General features: G+C 47.2%; 1 protein-coding gene across 5 annotated transcripts in view; it reads left to right on the forward strand.

Moving 5' to 3' along the window:
* Window positions 1-19,532, forward strand: part of drp2 (dystrophin related protein 2) — a 187,770-nt gene that overhangs the window by 119,079 nt on the left and 49,159 nt on the right. For 4 of the 5 annotated variants that reach the window (XM_080773866.1, XM_080773869.1, XM_080773870.1 and 1 more), the window contains 9 exons: window positions 189-309; window positions 1,002-1,113; window positions 1,772-1,928; window positions 4,288-4,434; window positions 7,577-7,655; window positions 10,270-10,330; window positions 15,438-15,499; window positions 16,328-16,402; window positions 19,304-19,505. In XM_080773866.1, coding sequence (XP_080629992.1) covers window positions 189-309; window positions 1,002-1,113; window positions 1,772-1,928; window positions 4,288-4,434; window positions 7,577-7,655; window positions 10,270-10,330; window positions 15,438-15,499; window positions 16,328-16,402; window positions 19,304-19,505 — 1,016 coding nt within the window. The remainder of the gene's footprint in view (window positions 1-188; window positions 310-1,001; window positions 1,114-1,771; window positions 1,929-4,287; window positions 4,435-7,576; window positions 7,656-10,269; window positions 10,331-15,437; window positions 15,500-16,327; window positions 16,403-19,303; window positions 19,506-19,532) is intronic. The other variant, XM_080773868.1, reaches the window with a different exon arrangement.

A 19,532-nucleotide genomic window follows, 5' to 3' on the forward strand; every position in this document is an offset into this window, starting at 1 on the left:
AGTTTTCCGTGTGCAGTATATGCTATGTGCGCATCTCCATCTCCTCAGCATGCCTTGAATCTTCTCTTTCCTCTTGAGCCCCCTTTCTTTTCTTTTCTATCCCACCCTCCTGTCCATCACTCTCAATTAACTCTCTCTTTCTCTCTCCCTCTCTCCCTCCATCTCTATCTCTCCTTGTTTCTCCACAGGCATTTATGGAGGATGTGAAGTCCAGGGGTCCGTTCATCTACTCTGTTCTGGAGTCAGCCCAAGTCTTCCTGGCACAACACCCCTTCCAGGAGCACGAGGAGACGCTGCCCGATGGAAAAGGTCTGCACCTTACATCATCCCCCCTCCCACCCTGTGCATCATCCCCCCTCCCACCCTGTGCGTCATCCCCCCTCCCACCCTGTGCCAAGTGCAGCCGGTGCCAAAAGATCCATCTCATTTACGGTGACCGCGTGGCCCGCTCACATGGCTCACAGGAGCTCATTAGGTGGGACCCATGCAGGTGAAATCCTCCGTTAGTTGTTTTAACGGCATTCTGTCCAATGGTGTCACACTGTGTTTGTGGTGGGGGTGGGTGTGTGTGTGTGTGTGTGTGTGTGTGTGTGGGGGGGGGGGGTGGTCTCGAGCAATTAGCTTGAGTTCATGCAGCTCTGCAGCACCATCTGCTCCGATCAATAATCCACAACGCTGGGCTGTTCCTCCGCCCACTCAAACGCCCTGCGTTGTTTGGCTCAGCCACTCCAGCCTCCACCGCTGGTTCCTCCCGCCTGGATAATGTTCTGGCGCCTCCATGAACTTATTATCCTCCTCTTGAATGCCCCCTCCTCTCCATCTCTGTTTCTGTTTGTGCATCTCTGAGATTCACCCACTCCATTTCTCACAAACTTCAGGCTGAACCGAATGTTCCGTTTCGTGATCTGTTTCTGCTTCGTCTCTTGCTTGCTCCTTTTCTTTGCGGCCTCCTGTGACCTCTCCCTCCCAATGACCCCGTCTGATGACTCCCCCCGTTGCAGAAGTGTCACCTCGCCATCGCATCCTCAACGTCAGCCGGTCAGTGTGGAAACAGGCCAACGTGGCCAGCGACCTGTGGGAGAAGCTGACGGCTCGTTGTGTGGATCGCCACAGGTCAGCCTGTGTTCACATTCACCTCACGCACGCACGCAAGGTCATGAGGGAGAGAGAGGGGTTAGGGTCAGGTGTGTGTGTGCGTGAGTGCGTGTGTGCGTGCGTGCGTGCGTGCGTGTGCGTGAGTATTATGTGGTTACCAAAAGTAATCATTACACTTAGTATAAAGCTAAGCAGTGGTTTAAAAGTAACACTTTTTAAAGATGCTTTAAAGCCATTTAAAGCCAACCCCTGGCTTTTCATTGTGACGTCATGTGGCAGGCAAGTCTATGGACTTTTACTGTTTGTCTTATTCATGCCCCCTGTGACTTCATGTGGAAGCCAAGTCTATGGAGTGTGTGTGCCCCCAAAGGCGCCCCTCACTTCACATGAGTGTGTCACATGAGTGTCAGTCTCAATCCAAATTCAAAGTAATTTAAGGTTTGTAAACTTATTTGGGAATGACGCAATTCATTCTGCAAATTAATCATAAAAATAATCCACATCAGTTGTTGAATATTGTGAAGGATTTGTGTGCTTGCAATGGGTCACATATTCAGCCAGAGAGTATATAATTGGTCACATATTCAGCCAGTGAGTATACTGTATAATTGGTCACATATTCAGCCAGAGAGTATATAAATAGGTGTAAAGAAGTGACCCTCTGGTCCCTGTGCAGGCATATGGAGAGGACCCTGGAGCGCCTGCTGCAGACCCAGGCAGCCATGGAGGAGCTGGCTGTGGCCCTGGAGCAGGCTGAGGGGGTCCGGGACGCCTGGGAGCCTGTGGGAGACCTCTTCATTGACTCTCTGCAGGACCACATAGACGCAACCAAGGTACCTGCATGGGAGAGACAACAGTCACACTGCACGCCACGTCCTGAGTGGCGATTTAAGTCTTGAGAGTGTAAAAATGGACCAATAATGGTCCGGCACATGTGAATAAATCCTACATATGAATTGCTAATATCTGACAAGTTGTTTTAATTGTCTCTCTTGAGATTATTTGCCTTCGGCTACCCCTCCCTCCCTTCCAAAGTTGCACACTGTGACAAACATCAAAACAAAACACAAAATCAGCTTTCATCACAAAAAATAAGCAGCAACAAGTGATGGGTTGTATAAGCCCGCCTCAAAGAGAACCGGAGATTGATGAGACCTCCATTTGACTGAACGTTGCGGCGCGCTCGCAGATGCATGGAGAAGCACTGATGTAGCAGCTGGTGGTGACGAAGGAATGTTCTGACATTCCCTCGTCGTCGTGGAGATATGGCAGGGCTTACGACTAGTCCTCCGTTGATTTGATGTCATGGAACAAACGGTGTGGTGATTTGTGTGGTCGTCACTGAGTGGCGTGCTGTGGGACCAGCGTATGGCTAGATGACTGTGTGGCTATCATTGAGCGGCGCTGCTCATTAGAAGTGAGGGCAACATCATGTCACTGTTTTGGACAGATGTCACGAGTCACGATGAGCACATGCTGTGCTGGCTCTCGACGGCTGCCGTGTCAGATGGTCTCATCTGCATATACGGAGACACTATGCACAAAATGTGTACACACGACGTGCAAGGACACACACGCGCACGCATACACACACACGCACAACGTTAAACTCACTTTGCCACTCACTTTGCAACTCGATTTGCCACTCACTTTATGCATGCGCTCTATTGGACTATTTTGACGGCACTCCGATTATCTCTCCCTTATCCTGAGGTTTGTTTGTAATGCGTGCTGAAGTGTCTATTCGTTTCTGTAGATAAAGAGGCTGTAAAACAACCAAAAAAAACATGCACATCTAAAAAGAAAAATACAGCACTAGGTTGGGTGCTGGAGAAAAATAACATCAGTAACAATGCAAGAATAAAGAGACCACACACCAATTGATACTCCCGAGTGCAGTAAAAGGTTTTTTACTGGTAAAGCTTTGAGCCGACCAGGCTCTTCTTCAGTCTGAACAAGAGTCTATTCTATTCTGTATTCATAACAATGACAAACTGCAGAGACTTGACCACACACCTCGATGCTGACTTTGACCACTTAAACCAGGTTCTCAACCTGTGAGTCAAGACCCCCATGGGGGTCCCCATATGCACAGCTTTGTGTGTATGTCAGTATGTGTGTCTGTGTATGAGCACGGAATGTGATGTATGATGATGCATGTATGATGATAAGAGTGGCCACTCACTTGTGATTTTATTTTGTGACAATTTAAGGACATTTTTGAAAGGCATAGTTCATCCCCAAAATCACTTATTTTCTATCAATTACACAACCCATAAAGCCTTGAATTCATGGAGATTGTTTTGTTTTTGTCGCAATCCTAAGCCAGTAATTTGATGACTGGCAGAGTTTGGAGACTCTTTGAGTCTCCTACCGGAGACTCTGCCAGTCATCAAATGGATGACCGGTTTTGTAGATTTGCAAGAAATCAATGTGGACTTATCTGCCTCGTTGACTAGTTTTTCTGTCACCCCTAATCATTTTGTCTCTTCCTTATTCTAATACTCCCTCTTTCCCCCTCCGTAGTCCTTCTCACTCTCTACCTTTTGCACTATTATACTCGAACTGCACCTCTCTCTCTGTCTCGCACTGATGTCTGATGTTATCTATGCTGCTGCATTGTCTGGATCAGGAAGCCAAACAAAAATAAGTTTTACTCTTATGTACCTGTACACAAGATAATAATAATAATTACTAGAAAAGTCGCAATTTTGAAAAAAGTGTGGTTTGCTTACATAGGCCCCTCCCACTAATATTGTCAATTCAATTACAATGTCACGTTACCACTGTGATCATGCGTAATTGGTCTTTTGACCCTTTGCTACAACCTCTGTCCAATTTTCCTTGACTCTCTTGAAAAGTAATTTGAAATTTTCTATAATGCTTGAATAGTTTGGTCTTCTGCCCCTGCAAGGGAATTTATGTATTTTATAAATGGTTGTAAAACATAGATTGAACAGCTACTTTGTACAAGCGTTATGCAAAGCTCGGCCAATCACAGCGGAAGTTAGGTAGGTTACTCACCAGAATGAGAGAAATGCATCGCAAAGTGCTTTACAAGGCAGAGAACAAACAAGAAAAGAGTTTAAAGATGTTACAATAAAGTACAACCAACCTTGAACCTTTCCCTCTCTGCCCGACTGTGCCCTTGTCTCCCCCCCCCCTCTCTCTCTCTGTCTCTCTTTCCTCCAGTTGTTTAAGGAGGAACTGACCCAGGTGAAAGAAGGCATGAGGCAAATCAACGACCTGGCCCACCAGCTGGCCATCTCGGACGTACACTTGTCCATGGAGAACGCCCGCTCCCTGGAGCATCTCAACAGCAGATGGAAGCTACTTCAGGTATGCGTTTATCACCCATCCTTATGACAAGCAGCATGTTCACTTTGGCCCGCCCCGGCACCGAATGTTGGCGTATAATACGCTGATCTGGCACTGTTTGTTTGCTTCTGAGGGCTTGCTTTCATGTTCCGTGGCACCTACATGCTGGGCTTTTGGCAACATTATACTGTACCTCCTACACTTTCTCTGCCAAAAATAGTTTTGGGGAATGGGTTGCTTGTCACCTGTTAAATTACGCATAATGCAATTTCCAGAGCCAACAGCTGGAGCCCAAATGTTGTATTATTGCTTTGCCAATGATGTATTATGTAGTTTAAACTATACACATACTCAAATAGCACTCGTCTGTAGACTAGGATTGCAACTATCAATCTATCGATTACTTTTAAAATTCATTCATCAATTCATTTTTTTTGTCCCAACATTTTATTTACCTGCCATAGTGTCAACCCCTTACCCCTGTGTCGGATCAGTGTTTAGACTGGCATATTCACCGATACCGATATGACCCGATCTGAAAAAATAAGGGCAGATAAAATAGGCGTTGAGAGCTTGTAGATCTGCTATTTTTACTATTTTCGTCCTAATGACCCCTTCCTCTCTAACACTCTCTGCACGTCCCCGCATGCATTGATGTGTAAGCTGCCTCTATTTTAATGCACGGTTTGGATCGCAGCAACAAAATGAAGCTCGTCTCCCGTGAAGCTGGAACTTATTGGATTGTTCAGCATGGCTGCTTAGAGCAAGATGGAGCTCAGCTAATGAACCAAAAACAAATAGTAGGGGACCCACCCCACCCTGCCACAGTACCACCGTCGCCACCGCATGCCGTCTGCTCGGTTCAGACTTATTTTGCTCTTGTTCACCATCTCTCTTTTGGTTTACTTTAAATTCAGCAAGTTGTGCTAACCTGGCATCACTAAATCATTCAGTGCCAAAGAACAATGAAGCATCTCTCTCTCTCTCTCTCTCTCTCTCTGTCCTAATTTTCCCTTAATTAACATGATAAATGCTAAATCCCCATCTTTCCCGGTGCTGTCCCACCGCACCTGGTTGATTTTCCCTTCCCCAATGCCAATAACATGCATTTGCCAAGGTTGATCTCACAATAGTGTGCAATGGCGGGTAATGTAGGTCGTTTGTCTTCCTTATAGCAGCCCAAATTGTGTGTATAGCCAAATGGATTGAACGAATCTGCACAGTTAGCAGTTAAATTTTCACAGCATGTTGAAAATGTTCCATGGCTCGAGTCATAATAGCTCAAGTCATCATGGTTGTTTTTAGGATTTATTAAAAAATTCTTGTACTTTATATTACATTTATATTTAGAGCTTATAAATGGTCTTGTCTATCTCCACGACTGACTGCCTAGATATGTCCCACCCCCCCCCCCAACCCCTCAGGTCCTCCACTGCCAGCCTGCTCAAAGTGCCTAAACAAATGGCAACAAAACAATATGGAGAAGCAGCTTTCTGCTTCTACGTATATACAGTATGGTGGCATGTCGTGTCCGAGGCGTGATATGTCACGACGCTTGACCATATACAGTATGGAGGCGTGATGTCACGAGGCCTGACCATATATGGAGGCGTGATGTCACGAGGCCTGACCATATATGGAGGCGTGATGTCACGAGGCCTGACCATATATGGAGGCGTGATGTCACGAGGCCTGACCATATATGGAGTCGTGACTAACACACGGATATGCAGGTTTTCAAAGTAAATGCGACCTATGATTCTTTGGACTGGAGAGCGATGTTCTTGTGAAAGGTGATGTTTGTATTTCACGGAATACTGCAGTAATACAGCAGTTTTCATTGAACTCGCTCTAAATGACTGCACTGTACCCCACCCCCACCCCCTTATCTTTCTCTTTCTCTGGCTCAGCCCGAGCAAATTACCGCCAATTGTTTGTGGCGGCGTTTCGACACCCAATTGACAACGATTCATGTAGCAAATCCAATACCTTGCAAATGGAGCAGGATTAGGAGGCTAAAATCCCATTTGGGGAGCACCAGAACTGATGAGGAGCGTTGTTCTGAAGGCCGGCGAAAACTTTACTCTGCCAACGCAATTTCACTGCCTATCGACACGTGTAGCGGTGCTGGCATCCACTTCCCTGTCACACATCCCCCTGCACATCCCAATCCTCACTCCATCCACTTCCCCGTCACACATCCCCCTGCACATCCCAATCCTCACTCCATCCACTTCCCTGTCACACATCCCCCTGCACATCCCAATCCTCACTCCATCCACTTCCCCGTCACACATCCCCCTGCACATCCCAATCCTCACTCCTCCCGTCAGCTGTTTTCTTCTGCTCTGACACTCGTGGTGCAACGAGAGACTGCTGTCCTCATTTCAACAGGCAGACAGATGCTTTTGCACTATCTTTGCCTCCCCACCCTCTGCTGATCAAAGGCCGTTGCAAGAAGAGCCTCCATTTATTATTCTGCAGTTAACAAATGGAGGAAGAAGCACACGGTGTCCCTACGTGTTTGTTTGTGTGCGTGTGTGCATGTGCATGGATGGAACTGTGTGCGTTTGGCAGGTGTTTGTGACAGAAAAGAGAGAAGGGAACAGAGTAACATTCCATGCCGGCATGTTTTGGGGCACCTCGGTAGACATTGCCACGCAAAAACTACACAAACAAATTACAAATCACGGGTCCTGTGACGCGCCATCTTGAACCGGAAGTATTAATCGCACGCGGACCGTCGCTCAATCCGGACCTAAACTAGCATGCAACACGCTAATCTGCTAACTGGAGCGGGGTTCCATAGATGATAATCCATGTGTGTCTCTCTGGGGTTCCATAGATGAGAACCCATGTGTCCATGTGTGTCTCTCTGGGGTTCCATAGATGAGAACCCATGTGTCCATGTGTGTCTCTCTGCAGGGTTCCATAGATGAGAACCCATGTGTCCATGTGTGTCTCTCTGCAGGGTTCCATAGATGAGAACCCATGTGTCCATGTGTGTCTCTCTGCAGGGTTCCATAGATGAGAACCCATGTGTCCATGTGTGTGTCTCTGCAGGGTTCCATAGATGAGAACCCATGTGTCCATGTGTGTCTCTCTGCAGGGTTCCATAGAGGAGAATCCATGTGTGTCACTGTCTATGTGTGTCTCTCTGCAGGGTTCCATAGAGGAGCGACTCAAGCAGCTCCAGGACGCTCACAGAGACTTTGGCCCTGGATCGCAGCACTTCCTCTCCAGTAAGAGAGTCCTCTTCTTCTGTTTGAAGGCACCACCACATGCCGTCCATGCAATCTGTGCTGCATTGTGTGACATGGCATCACAGGGGGACTGGGAAGGAAATAAACGGCATTAGTATGTCTCAAATATGTTTTAGGGGGTTAAGGGGATGTGTGTCTCTGTGGGTGTCTGCGATGGTAACAGCAGACTCCCCGGGTGATGCCGGCTGCAGCTGGCCCAAATCACCGCTCTCAACTGAGCAGGACTGACTTTAAATTGAGGATTGTGTCTCTTTTTTGGCAGTGTACCTGCTGCCCTTCAAAGAGTGATTCATTATATTTTGTGTGTGTGTGTGTGTGTGTGTGCGTGCGTGCGTAGAGTCCATGGTGTATCGCTGTGTGAGAGGTAGGGAAATTGAGGAAAGTCTTCTGCTGTCCTCCTCCAAATGCATCCTGTGCTGCTGCTGTCATGCTGGCTAAGCGATGTCACACAGCTCTACACTGGCAGTTCAGCATTTGAGTCTTTATGTCTGTGTGTCCACGCGCGTGCGTGTGTGTGGTTGTAGTTAAATTACAATGAATACAGCACACAAAAAAGTAACATTTTTTGTGTGCTGTATTCATTGTAATTTAAAAACTTTTGTGTAGTTTTTTACTTGAACTTGAATAATGAACTGTATTGTAGTGTAGGAAAATATGAACAGTATCCAAAAGTATTATTAATTATTAGTTTTAATTTATCCAATACATTATAGATTTATTTATAGGTAGGCTACATTCTCCTCTTATAATACTCTCTTGTGTACACATTATCTAGTCTCTCTGATTCGCTCTCTCTGATTCTCTCTCTCTTCTCTCTCTCTCTCTCTGTCTCTCTCTCTCTCTCTCTCTCTCTCTCTCTCCCGCACGCACGCACACATTTAGGCCTTCACACACAGACACAATTATCTCTCTTACATACACAGGCATGCTGGAAGTGGTTTTCAGCAGAGGACTCTGGGGGCTGACAACTAAATTATGAATATTTTTATACCAGGTACAGAATGAACTAGTACTCTAACAACAAGAACAGCAGCATGCCACATCATGGTGTCAGTATGCACTTGCAAAGTAGTTAGATAGACAGACAGCTATAGATGTATCAACCGTCCATTTGTCCAGATTCAACTTTGGGAAAGTTGAATTAAATGAGCTTTTGAGGAGATCTTGTACATTTCAGTTCAAGTGGTAATGCTACGTTTTACCAATTGGGAGTACATGATTCTCCTCCTGGTCTCTATTGTCTGATGCCTATTGTCTTCAACGCGTGTGCATTATTGATTTGTGGTAGGAGTACAACAACAAGGTTTTGCCAGTTGCACAGCTTGCAGGTTTTCTTTTCTTTCTTTGTGACAGTTAGACACGGAAATTCCCATAGTGCTATGAACGTGTGAGAGAGAGAGAGAGAGAGAGCGCGAGACACACACACACACACAGTACAAAGCCACCCTCATCCTCCCTCAGACATGATAGGTCGGGTCGGGTAAGGTAACTCATTTAAATGGCACCTAGGCTTTGTAGAATGCTTATAACTAATAACAAGAAATGAAATGGAATTTACTGGTGGCTGCTTTGTAATTGTATCAGCGTCACAATGGCTTTTTTTGGTCTGAACATTGGCCGTATGTTGGTCTGAACAGGTCATATAGGACTTAGTCTCCCATTGGCCGTATAGTCTGAACAGGGCATATAGGACTTAGTCTCCCATTGGCCGTATGTTGGTCTGAAAATACCAAATTTCCCACCCGTCCACCCCGGCTGCCGGACTACAGCAGCTGAGATGTCGACATCAATGTCGGATCCCTAGTGTCCCCAAATGTCTCGCTCACAATAAAAGGAGCACTATATACAGTATGTGAGAACGTGTGTGGGTCCAAAATGTAGCAAGGCAACAATGAGCACAGGATATGTTTTCTGCCTTTCTGTGAATTGTCACCGTGTGTTTGTGCACACGTTGTACATCCAGCCTCTTTATATATTCTGTCCCCTTTCATGCCAAACCCCCCGTGGTTCAGATTAGATGCTCCAGGCGCCATGCTCGTTCCACTAGGTCCACCTCCCTACCAACTCTATTAACCCGTTTAGACCTGGAGACGATTCTACAACATGTCTTTTAAATCCTGACAGTTTCAAGATGGTTCTCAAACATTCTCATGTCAAGGACCCCCAAAAATGTGTGTAATTGGCCGCCGACCCCCATCTGAAAATATGTTGTTCCAGGGACCTCCCAGAAGTAAATTTGCGCCACATTTTCACGATTTTTCAAAAATAGCAGACCTACAAGCTCATAGAGCTACGAGCTTGTAGATCTGCTATTTCTCAATAGCTAAAGTATAACATAATGCTTAAAACACGTAAAGGGGTTCCCGCCCAAAACGGGTTAACTCCTGCCAGATATCCTGAAACTCTCGGGGAGCACGACACAATAGGGCTGCCTTCCTCGGCTATTGTGTGCCGTTGAACCGGCGCGCCTCTTGTTATGATGCTCCGGAATAATACCCACAGCCCCATCGGTGGGGGCAGAGTGACATTTCGTGGCTGCACATACATGCCTCTATTCTCTCATCGATTTCTCCCTTCTTCTGTGCCTGTGCAGGTTCCGTGCAGATACCATGGGAGCGTGCCATCTCCCCGAACAAAGTGCCCTACTACATCAAGTAAGATAATCTGGAATGGCGGTTTGGGGTAGAATGGGAATACTGTGTGTGGTGTGGTGTGTGTGTGTGTGAGTGTGTATGTTATCCCCTGATTCGGTTTCTTTGGCAGGCTGGAAAGGCGTCTAGAACAGCCTTTTTGACTGCGTGAAGATATACAGTAACTCACTGGAACCAATAGCAATGAAATTCTCTCATGCGGCTGCTGGTAGAATGAACTGGTGGTAGTCTACTCTGAAGCACAAGTTTTTGTGAGTTAAAACATACGTTTTTAGCAGAGAAAGTCCAGTTTGAAGTCTCGTTTGAAGGCTCTTCTCCTTTGATTTGAAACCTTACTATTGAATTAGCTGCAACTGTGATAAGAATACCAGATGAGTGGTATTGACTCACAGTAAGCCCCCTTTTCTCCAAACCACTTATCTATTTACCACCACTTCATCAATACCATTTACTGCTTTGAATTTTTCTGCTGTTTTTACCCTCAAGCTACAGTACTGTACGTGAATGAGTGCCATGTGAGTGAGTGTGCATGCATCTGTGTATGTACTTATGTGTTTATCCACGTCGTGCAGTTTATCCCTCTGCAAACTATTATGTATTAATTTCTTAATGACCAGCTTTAGACGTTTATAAATGGTAAATGGTGCATTTATGTAGCGCCTTTATCCAAGGCGCTTTACAGAGATTGTGCCGCATTACATTCACCCATTCACACACCGATGCCGGGGGAAACCATGCAAAGCACCAACCTGCACACCGGGAGCAATTAGGGGTTCAGACAGAGTCTTGCTCAACTGCACTTCGACACTAACTCTGGGATCCGGTCACTCTACCCCTGAGCCACTGCCGCCCCCTGGTGGCCCTATAGTTCCCCCGGCTTTCTGCCTGCTTTTGAGGGGCGCTAGCCCCTCCTATGCCCAGCTTTGTGTGGTTGTACCACGGAAATGATTTGATTGGCTGAGCACTGGAATGTGACGTATGATGATAAGCATAGCATGATAGCACCCCTCACTTCACACAAGTGTGATTTTAAAATGGTACTGTGACTACTGTAGACCCACTTGGGCTTGGTTGTGCGCCAACGTCGTACACCAAAAAAATACACAAAAATACATTATATATCACATTTCGTGCTCAGCCAATCAGTCGAGCACAAGTCTGTGCTTAAACGGACAGACAGACACACATACACACAATGCTGTGCATAGGAGTGGGTAGCGGCACCAGTGTCGCGGTGTGTGACACTGGTGCACAACAAGTATAAATCCGGTGAAGAAGAGGAATATCACAGTACTACCTCAGCCAGAATACAAGACAGGTCCGTTTCGATGTCTACGCCATCCTCCTCAGAGGAATGTGTCGTAGACGTCCAAACGTCAGTCACCTTTGCTAGCACCTTAGAATGAATAAAGGCTTAAATGTCCAAGCTGCTCCAGTGTCCTCTCCTTCTTTGCTGAAATATAAATAAGGTGTCAGGCTGGCGGTAAGATCTGACAGCGGGGGATCCAGTAGCCATCAGTCGAGGAGCTCTGCACTGGCCATCTGCCATACTGAGACAAATCCTGATTGGCCGCCACATTGGCACGCCAGTGGACTGTCAGAGAATCCATGTCTTTACGGACCCAGTCTGTGTGCCTGCCTGGTAAGAAGGGCTCACATTACAGAGTATTGGGCCAGTTCATCTCGGATTCACTTAAACTTGTGCATATACGCAACGGTCTACTACGCCGTTATTACTGTGTTGTGGCTGTGAAACAACAGATCGTACATGGTCTCGCCCTAAAGGGAGAGTTTGCGTGCACGCATCCACCTGGGTTGACGGCAGACTGCTGGGCGAGCGCTGGTTGCTTTGGCATGGGGGGGTCAGATCAATATATGGAATGAATTTTGTACTGGCCATATATGGAGCGTGTCTTGAGTGTACAGGGTTTGATGAGATCAGATCAACATAAGGAATGTCAGAACAGGTCAGATCCATCTAAGGGTGGCAGCGGGGGCAGTGTCTTGAGTGTACAGGGTTTGATGAGGGCCCAGGTAGGGCCGGGCCTTAAGTTTCGGGCCTGTTGAGAACTAGTTTTCGCTGGCTGCCGGGCGCGGCTGCACTAATGACTTTGGGGCAGGCCTGTCTAGAGTTTAAATGGACAGGTATCAGTCAAATCGGAGACATCGAAGAGGAAGGATAGATGGGGAAGGATCAACATACGTATGGAATGTCAGAACTAGGCATGTAACGATATATCGTATATCGCGATATATCGATATTATATCCCGACGATATGTATCGATTTATTAATATTATTATTATTTTTTTTAGGGGGGGCTAGTGTGTGATATGAAATGTGAGCTGTAATCCTATTCCATCATATTCACATGCTTTTGGAGAGAAATGAAACAGACTCCATGCAGTCACTTTCAGTAGTAGAGGCCTGCAGAGGGGAGCTGTATGTGTCTGACAGGTGATGGTCGTTAACTCTTATACTGCCACCATTTATTGAGAAATTAGGACCTAATTCACGCCAGCATTTTTTTAATTTGAGCTTTTATTTTGAAAAGCCACATTTTGCCTCAACCGGAAGTTGGCTTATTCCTGCCAGCTTTACGTTGCCATGACAACCTTTGTTTACATGATCGCGTCATTGCCCGTACACTTTAGCCCTCCACAACGTGGGCTCGTGCCGTCAAAGAAACGCTGTTTTGACCAAAAATGCCATCTGGGACAAGGAATAGGAGATACAGGCGATTGAAAGAAACGGATAGAATGGATTCTTATGGTGACGACGATCTAAGATGAACGATCCAATGCTGTGCTAACAACACAGCTAGCTAACCGGCTAACGTAAGTAGCATTATGGCTCGATCGATCAAATGCACTATAAAACAACAATTGCCGAAGGGCTACGGCAATGGCGGCAAGTGTTAATATTAAAATTAGGCTTCAATTGCCGAAGACTTTCGGCAATCGCGGCAAGGGGGTTAATTGATGCTCTTTTTGGTCATTTGTCTGGAAAATAATTGTGTTGAAAATATCGTGAGAAAATTGTATCGTGAAACTCATATCGTGATACGTATCGTATCGTGAGTTGAGTGTATCGTTACATGCTTAGTCAGAACAGGTCAGCTCCATATATGGAGATCTAAGGGGGTCTGTTATTGATCGGGAGGCTGTGTCTCAGGAAGTAGAGCAGGTCGTCCAGTGATCCCTGGGTCGGCGGTTCGAATCCCGGCTCCTCCTATCCACATGTTGGAAGTGTCCTTGGGCAAGACACTGCACCCTACAATGCCTCCAATGAGTTGGTCGTGTGAGCTTGCCACCATTGGTGTGTGAATGTGGGAAGTGAGGACGCTGGCGTCGACTGTTCGCCGCTTCACCTCCCAATGTATGAATGAATGAACCATTATAACCATTATAACCATTATATACAGCGCTTTGAGCACTTGGAAAAGCAATGTTATTCATTATTCATTGAGCTCAGTGGTCATTATCCAGAAATAACAGCTGAATTGAGTGATTGACCAATTATTCAACCAAGCCACGTAGTAAACATATAAATAATCAACCCTCGGTGACCCGACCACCTCCTGCATGGTTTGGGGCCTTTGTCATTCATTTATTTTGTGCTTCTCTTATATTTCTGGGATATATATTTGTCATGGTGCATGCGTATGGGCAACAAGGGTGCATGTGGACTTTCTTAATGAAGTGCTCACGTTGTAGCTTTTGGTACCCCCCCCCCCCCCCCCCCCCCTTCAGTATGTCTCCAGCAGGGCGCTGCTGTTAAGCACACCGTAGCGCTGCAATGCTGCTCCTCAGTGAGGCTCGGAGATCACTTGTAAACAGCGTTACCTGTCCTTCTTTCTCCTCAACTCAACTCTACTCTCCCTCTCTTCCCCTCTCCTCTCCTCAAGTCAACTCTCCTCTCCTCTCTTCCCCTCTCCTCTCCTCTCCTCTCCTCTCTTCCCCTCTCCTCTCCTCAACTCAACTCTCCTCTCTTCTCCTCTCCTCAACTCAACTCTCCTCCCCTCTCCTCTCCCATCTCATTCCTTCTCTACCCCCCCTTGCTGCCCCTTTGATCTCCCTCGTCATGCTCTCTGCAACGTGGCCCCGTTTTCTGCCCCGCGAAGGGAGGGGCTGGAAGGAGCGTGGCTTGTGATTGGGTGAGACGGTGCCGTCAGTGGGGTATATTAGGGAGCGTTCTGCTGTGTTCATTGCAGGGGGTCGGCGAGGATTTACTATTCTGTGCTTAACTGGTCGCAACGTTCCACACGGCAACTCGCTCGCTGGTGGTATCTCTCGTGGCTCAAGTTGACTTGAGACGGCGCCCCTCCGTCGCCTTATAGGTGAGGGCGACCGCAGGGCTGAGCCACTCTCCCGGAATAATGTCACTTCATTATGTCAGCACTGTCCCAGGAGTTTCATTTTAAAATGTCTCAAGCAGGGAGGCACATTATTATTTTTGGCTAGTACTCAAAGGAGCACCCGTCCTGTACGTATCCTGCCACAACGTTATGCTGCTTTCACATGGGCAGATGCAAAAGATACAAAGATGCAAAGCTGCACAGTGTATTTGTAGTCGTTAAGCAGCAGGTGTCCGTTTACCATTAGCACAACCACAAACGTCCAACACTGTCCAATACAATGAATTACTCACCTAATGCTGCAGGTTCCATGTTTAATTCCAACATGTATAACTTACATTGTTTAAATGACAGATCATGCATGGTTTTCATAATGTAAATAGCCTATGGTCGCTAACATGGCGACTAGCACTTTGACAGCTCATCCATCGTAGCTTGTTTACAAGTGAAACGGACTTCCTGTGCAGAAACTGCCTCATCAAAATAAGAGCCACTTGTAATGATTAGTCAACACTAGTTTTATTTCTAAGTCTAGTTTACAGGACGTTAACATCTCATTTGAGTGCCTTTTGAGTGCCTGTCAGCAAAGACAAAAGCGATCTTTATAATCTTAATACTTTTAATTGATGTAGGGCGAGGTCCAGAAAACGGTGCTGCGGCGTGTAATTGTCCCCCTGTTCTGTGTCACATTGCCATTATGTGGTTCTGTCTCTCGGTCCACCCCACCTCCATCCCCCTCTCTACCCCCACACAGCCATCAGGCCCAGACGACGTGCTGGGACCATCCAAAGATGACAGAGTTGTACCAGGCGCTGGGTGAGTAAAGGAGACAATTAAAGCTTCTCTCTGTGACATATATACTCGTTTTACTGGAGATCCCCCCCACTCCCCACTGGGCCCTATGTCCTCACCAGGGGCCACTGTTCTCGCTCACATACGTGCTCATTAAAGGCCCTGTATTTCAGGGACTACTACAACACCGCTGTCATTAACCTGGGGGCCCCGATTTGTCAGGCGCCACAATTGCTTTTCGACCTAGCCTTTAATTAATTGTGATTAAACGCTTGTCTCTTTGTTAATCGGCTCTGACACGGTGAGCTGGCCGAGGGGATCGAGCGTATTATAGACACATGTGCGCATGCACACACACACACACACACACACACACACACACACACAGACACAGACACAGACACACACACACACACACACACAGACACGGGGGCACACATGCACGTACTCAAACACACACACACACACACACACACACACACACACACTGTCTCAGAGACACTGTGTGTCTGCAAATGCACATCTGCTTGGCGTGCACACAGGCACACAGGGGTGCATGTATAGTATACTGTACAGCACGTGTTTATAGACGCAGATAATATCAGCAACGCACAGTGCCCTCTCTGTACACTTCATGACCCTGCTAATGACTCCTGAGATGCGGTGATAAACTGTAGGGGGGGGGGGGGGGGGAGGGTATGGGGGTAGTGGAGGAAAACAAACAGGGTGGGAGTGTGTTTGTTTCTTGCTCTACTCATTTCCTCTAATCTGTTTCCATCTCTCTCTCTCTCTCTCTCTGTATCTGTCTGTCTCTCTCTGCCCCCCCCCCCCCCCCCCCCCCGACCCCACTAGCCGATCTGAACAACATCAAGTTCTCCGCGTACCGGACGGCCATGAAGCTCCGGCGAGTGCAGAAGGCACTGAGATGTACGTGTCCATCCACAGTGTTCGCACGCAGGCTATAGCCCCCCCGCTCAAAACCCCAGGGCTTGTTAAGGGATGTGATTATGCCAGCTCTGCACTGCTGCATTCTGTGGGTGCTTGTGTGATGCTGGCTGTGTGTGTGTGTGTGTGTGTGTGTGTGTGTGTGTGACTGTGTGTGCCAGATATGGAATCTTGTTATTTCTACAAACCCCCGAGCCCTGCATGTTTTTCTCTCTCTTTTCTTGCCATGGTAAAACTTTACTCCGTCTCCGTCTCCTTGTAGACACATAAAACAGAGAGCCTCCTGCTCTCCACTCCTTAAGACGGATATCGTGCCATTTCCGAGATCAAGCGATCAATGCTACCGATCGGCTCAAGGGGAGCTACAGCACAAACATCCGAAGCACAGGATTTATGTCTCACATTTACGTTAGTGGCCGGAACGTCATCATGCTTGCTAATTAGATAATTAATTAATTGGCCCATTTGACTTACTAGAGTGGAGGTAATTAGGCTGTGCTGCATGAGGCATACACTTGTAGCCCCCTCGGGGACCGGACGCGCCCTACTCTCCCCTCTTACCTTTTACTCCCTCACTCAATCCCATTAGATATCTACCAGACTTCCTCCTTATACCGCAATTATTTGCTCTTATCTTGCTCTTGTACCTTTTCCATTTCCCCACCTCTCCTACACATTGCCACCCTCATCACTCCTTCTGTGTCCCACTCTGACCCCAGATCAGCCCCGCGGGCATTGCGTGGCCTGATCCGGCCTTGTCCATCTGTCACACGCCATCTCAGCCCCTCCTCCCCATCCCTCTTCTCTGCCTCTCCTCTTACCCACAACTACGCCCTGCTTCGCCTCTTCTCGCTGCAGTAGTCTGTGAAGGGTGATTTATGCTTGGTTGCGCTTGTAGATCTTCTCTTTCTGGTGTGCAACATGGTTACCAAGTACAACTCGAGGCTTTAACACTAGCATGTCTGAAGTAAAATCAGACAGAAGTAGCATGTGCTTAAATTCATATTTATAAAATGTTTCAGATGTCAAACATTTCTGAGATGATGGAATGATGATGGGTGATGATGCTCATGGAAGGGGAACCTTCTGGAAGCATCAAGGGAAGCTCGCATGGCTGACAAAGTCTTCCCTCTCTCCCATTCTCTTTATCTCGCTCTCGTCTCGCGTGCTGCTCTCTCATCTCATTCTTTTCTGGCCTACTTAATTACCGGGGTGTCATAATAACTACAGCTAGCTAGCTACCAGCTCCTTCAAATGGGTTTCTCTTGGCTCAATTTGTGAGTGTTACAGCGGGTGCCATTTGAGGGAGCAACCTGCCTTTTGGTGTCGCCTTTCTTTCTCCTGACATGGAGAACACTCGAGTCGCCTCCCTTCTCTCGTCTGAATCATTAACAGACGGTCCAATTACACCTGACATCAGAGGACAGCCCTGGTCCTTGGAAACGGGCCTCTGAATTAGTTTAGAAGACAAGAATCAAATCTCTGTCGGCGCTCCCAGCAGAGCTTAAGTGGATGAAGAGGTTGCAGATAGATGACGCACATGTGTGTGTGTGTGTGTGTGTGTGTGTGTGTGTGTGTGTGTGTGTGTGTGTGTGTGTGTGTGTGTGTGTGTGTGTGTGTGTGTGTGTGTGTGTGTGTGTGTGTGTGTGTGTGTGTGTGTGTGTGTGTGTGTGTGTGTGTGTGTGTGTGTGTGTGTGTGTGTGTGTGTGTGTGTGTGTGTGTGTGTGTGTGTGTGTGTGTGTGTGTGTGTGTGTGTGTGAACACATTTCATAAGTTGGGTCACGCAAGCAAACTAAAAGCTCAACTTCAAAAGCGATGTCTACTCTCAAACTCTGCGTGTGATGCGCCATTTTATTTTTAGTCAGTCAATCAGTGCTGCTTCACTGTTCGTACTGTACACTTTGTACTTACATGCTACTGTGGGTCCGGCATGGGAGCTTTCTAACTGCTGTGTGAAGAGGAAACCTACTGCGGTTCATTTATTCAGGCTTTACTCACCCATGAGAAGAATATAAGTCCATAGTGTACATGCGGTACTGTACTGTATGTTGATGATATGCCAGGAAGATTTCTGTTGTACTGTGTTTTAACCCCTTAAATACTGGGGGGGAACATTAGCCAAAAATAGCTGATCTACGAGTCCAAAACACCTTGTCATGCGGCACGTTTTGAGCTTGTAGATTGGCTATTTAAGAGAATTGATGTAGATTGTAGGGGGTCATCCCTATGTTCCCCAGGTTCTATGTTCCCCACTTACCTTAGGGTTTAGGGTTAGCGTTACGTTTCTAGTTTAAGGACTTCACTGTGTGCGTGCGTGCGTGCGCTGCATGTGTTAACGTGAACAGGAGGTGCATGGGGTTAATGTGCAAAAGTCAAATAGACAGAACTGATGGTGATGGCCATCATCATCTCACTGCTCCCCAAGCAGGATGTGCACAGTGTTAGAGAGGCAGGGGCTGAAATCCCGTAAGAGGGCACTTTTGGACAAAGACAGCAGATCTACTTGTAGATCCGCTATTATAAAAACCTATAAATAAAAACCTATATACCTCGCCGAAGTGGGGGGGGGGGGGGGGGGGGGGGTTGTACAGTGTACACTGTACAGTATATGGACCATGGTGACATTGATCAATTCTTGATAAAAAAAGCTTCTAATATATTATTTAGGCCCAAAAATCTATAAATATCACACTATTAAGGCAACCGGCCGGTTCCACGCGCTGCACAAGGTGCCCTTTTTGTTCACTTGAGCACCTGCCCCTCTAAATGTCTGTGCACGCCACTGGGAACCGTCACAAAATATATAATATAAAACCGTGATTGTGATTCTGTCACATGTACCGCATGTCGCCTGTCTTGCGTCTCTCTCTGTGCCACCGACAGTGGACCTGTTGGCGCTGAGCAGCCTGGCGGAGGTGTTCCGGGAGCAGGAGCTGCAGCAGGCGGAGCACGTGATGGACGTGGTGGAGGTGATCCACGCCCTGACCGCCCTCTACGAGCGCCTGGAGGAGGACCGCACGGTGCCGGTCAACGTCCCGCTCTGCGTCGACATGTGCCTCAACTGGTTGCTCAACGTCTACGACAGGTAGATGGTGACCGTCACGCATGTCTT

Source organism: Protomyctophum bolini (assembly GCF_963924005.1).
Source record: "Protomyctophum bolini genome assembly, chromosome: 10".
In the NCBI taxonomy this organism is placed as follows: domain Eukaryota; kingdom Metazoa; phylum Chordata; class Actinopteri; order Myctophiformes; family Myctophidae; genus Protomyctophum; species Protomyctophum bolini.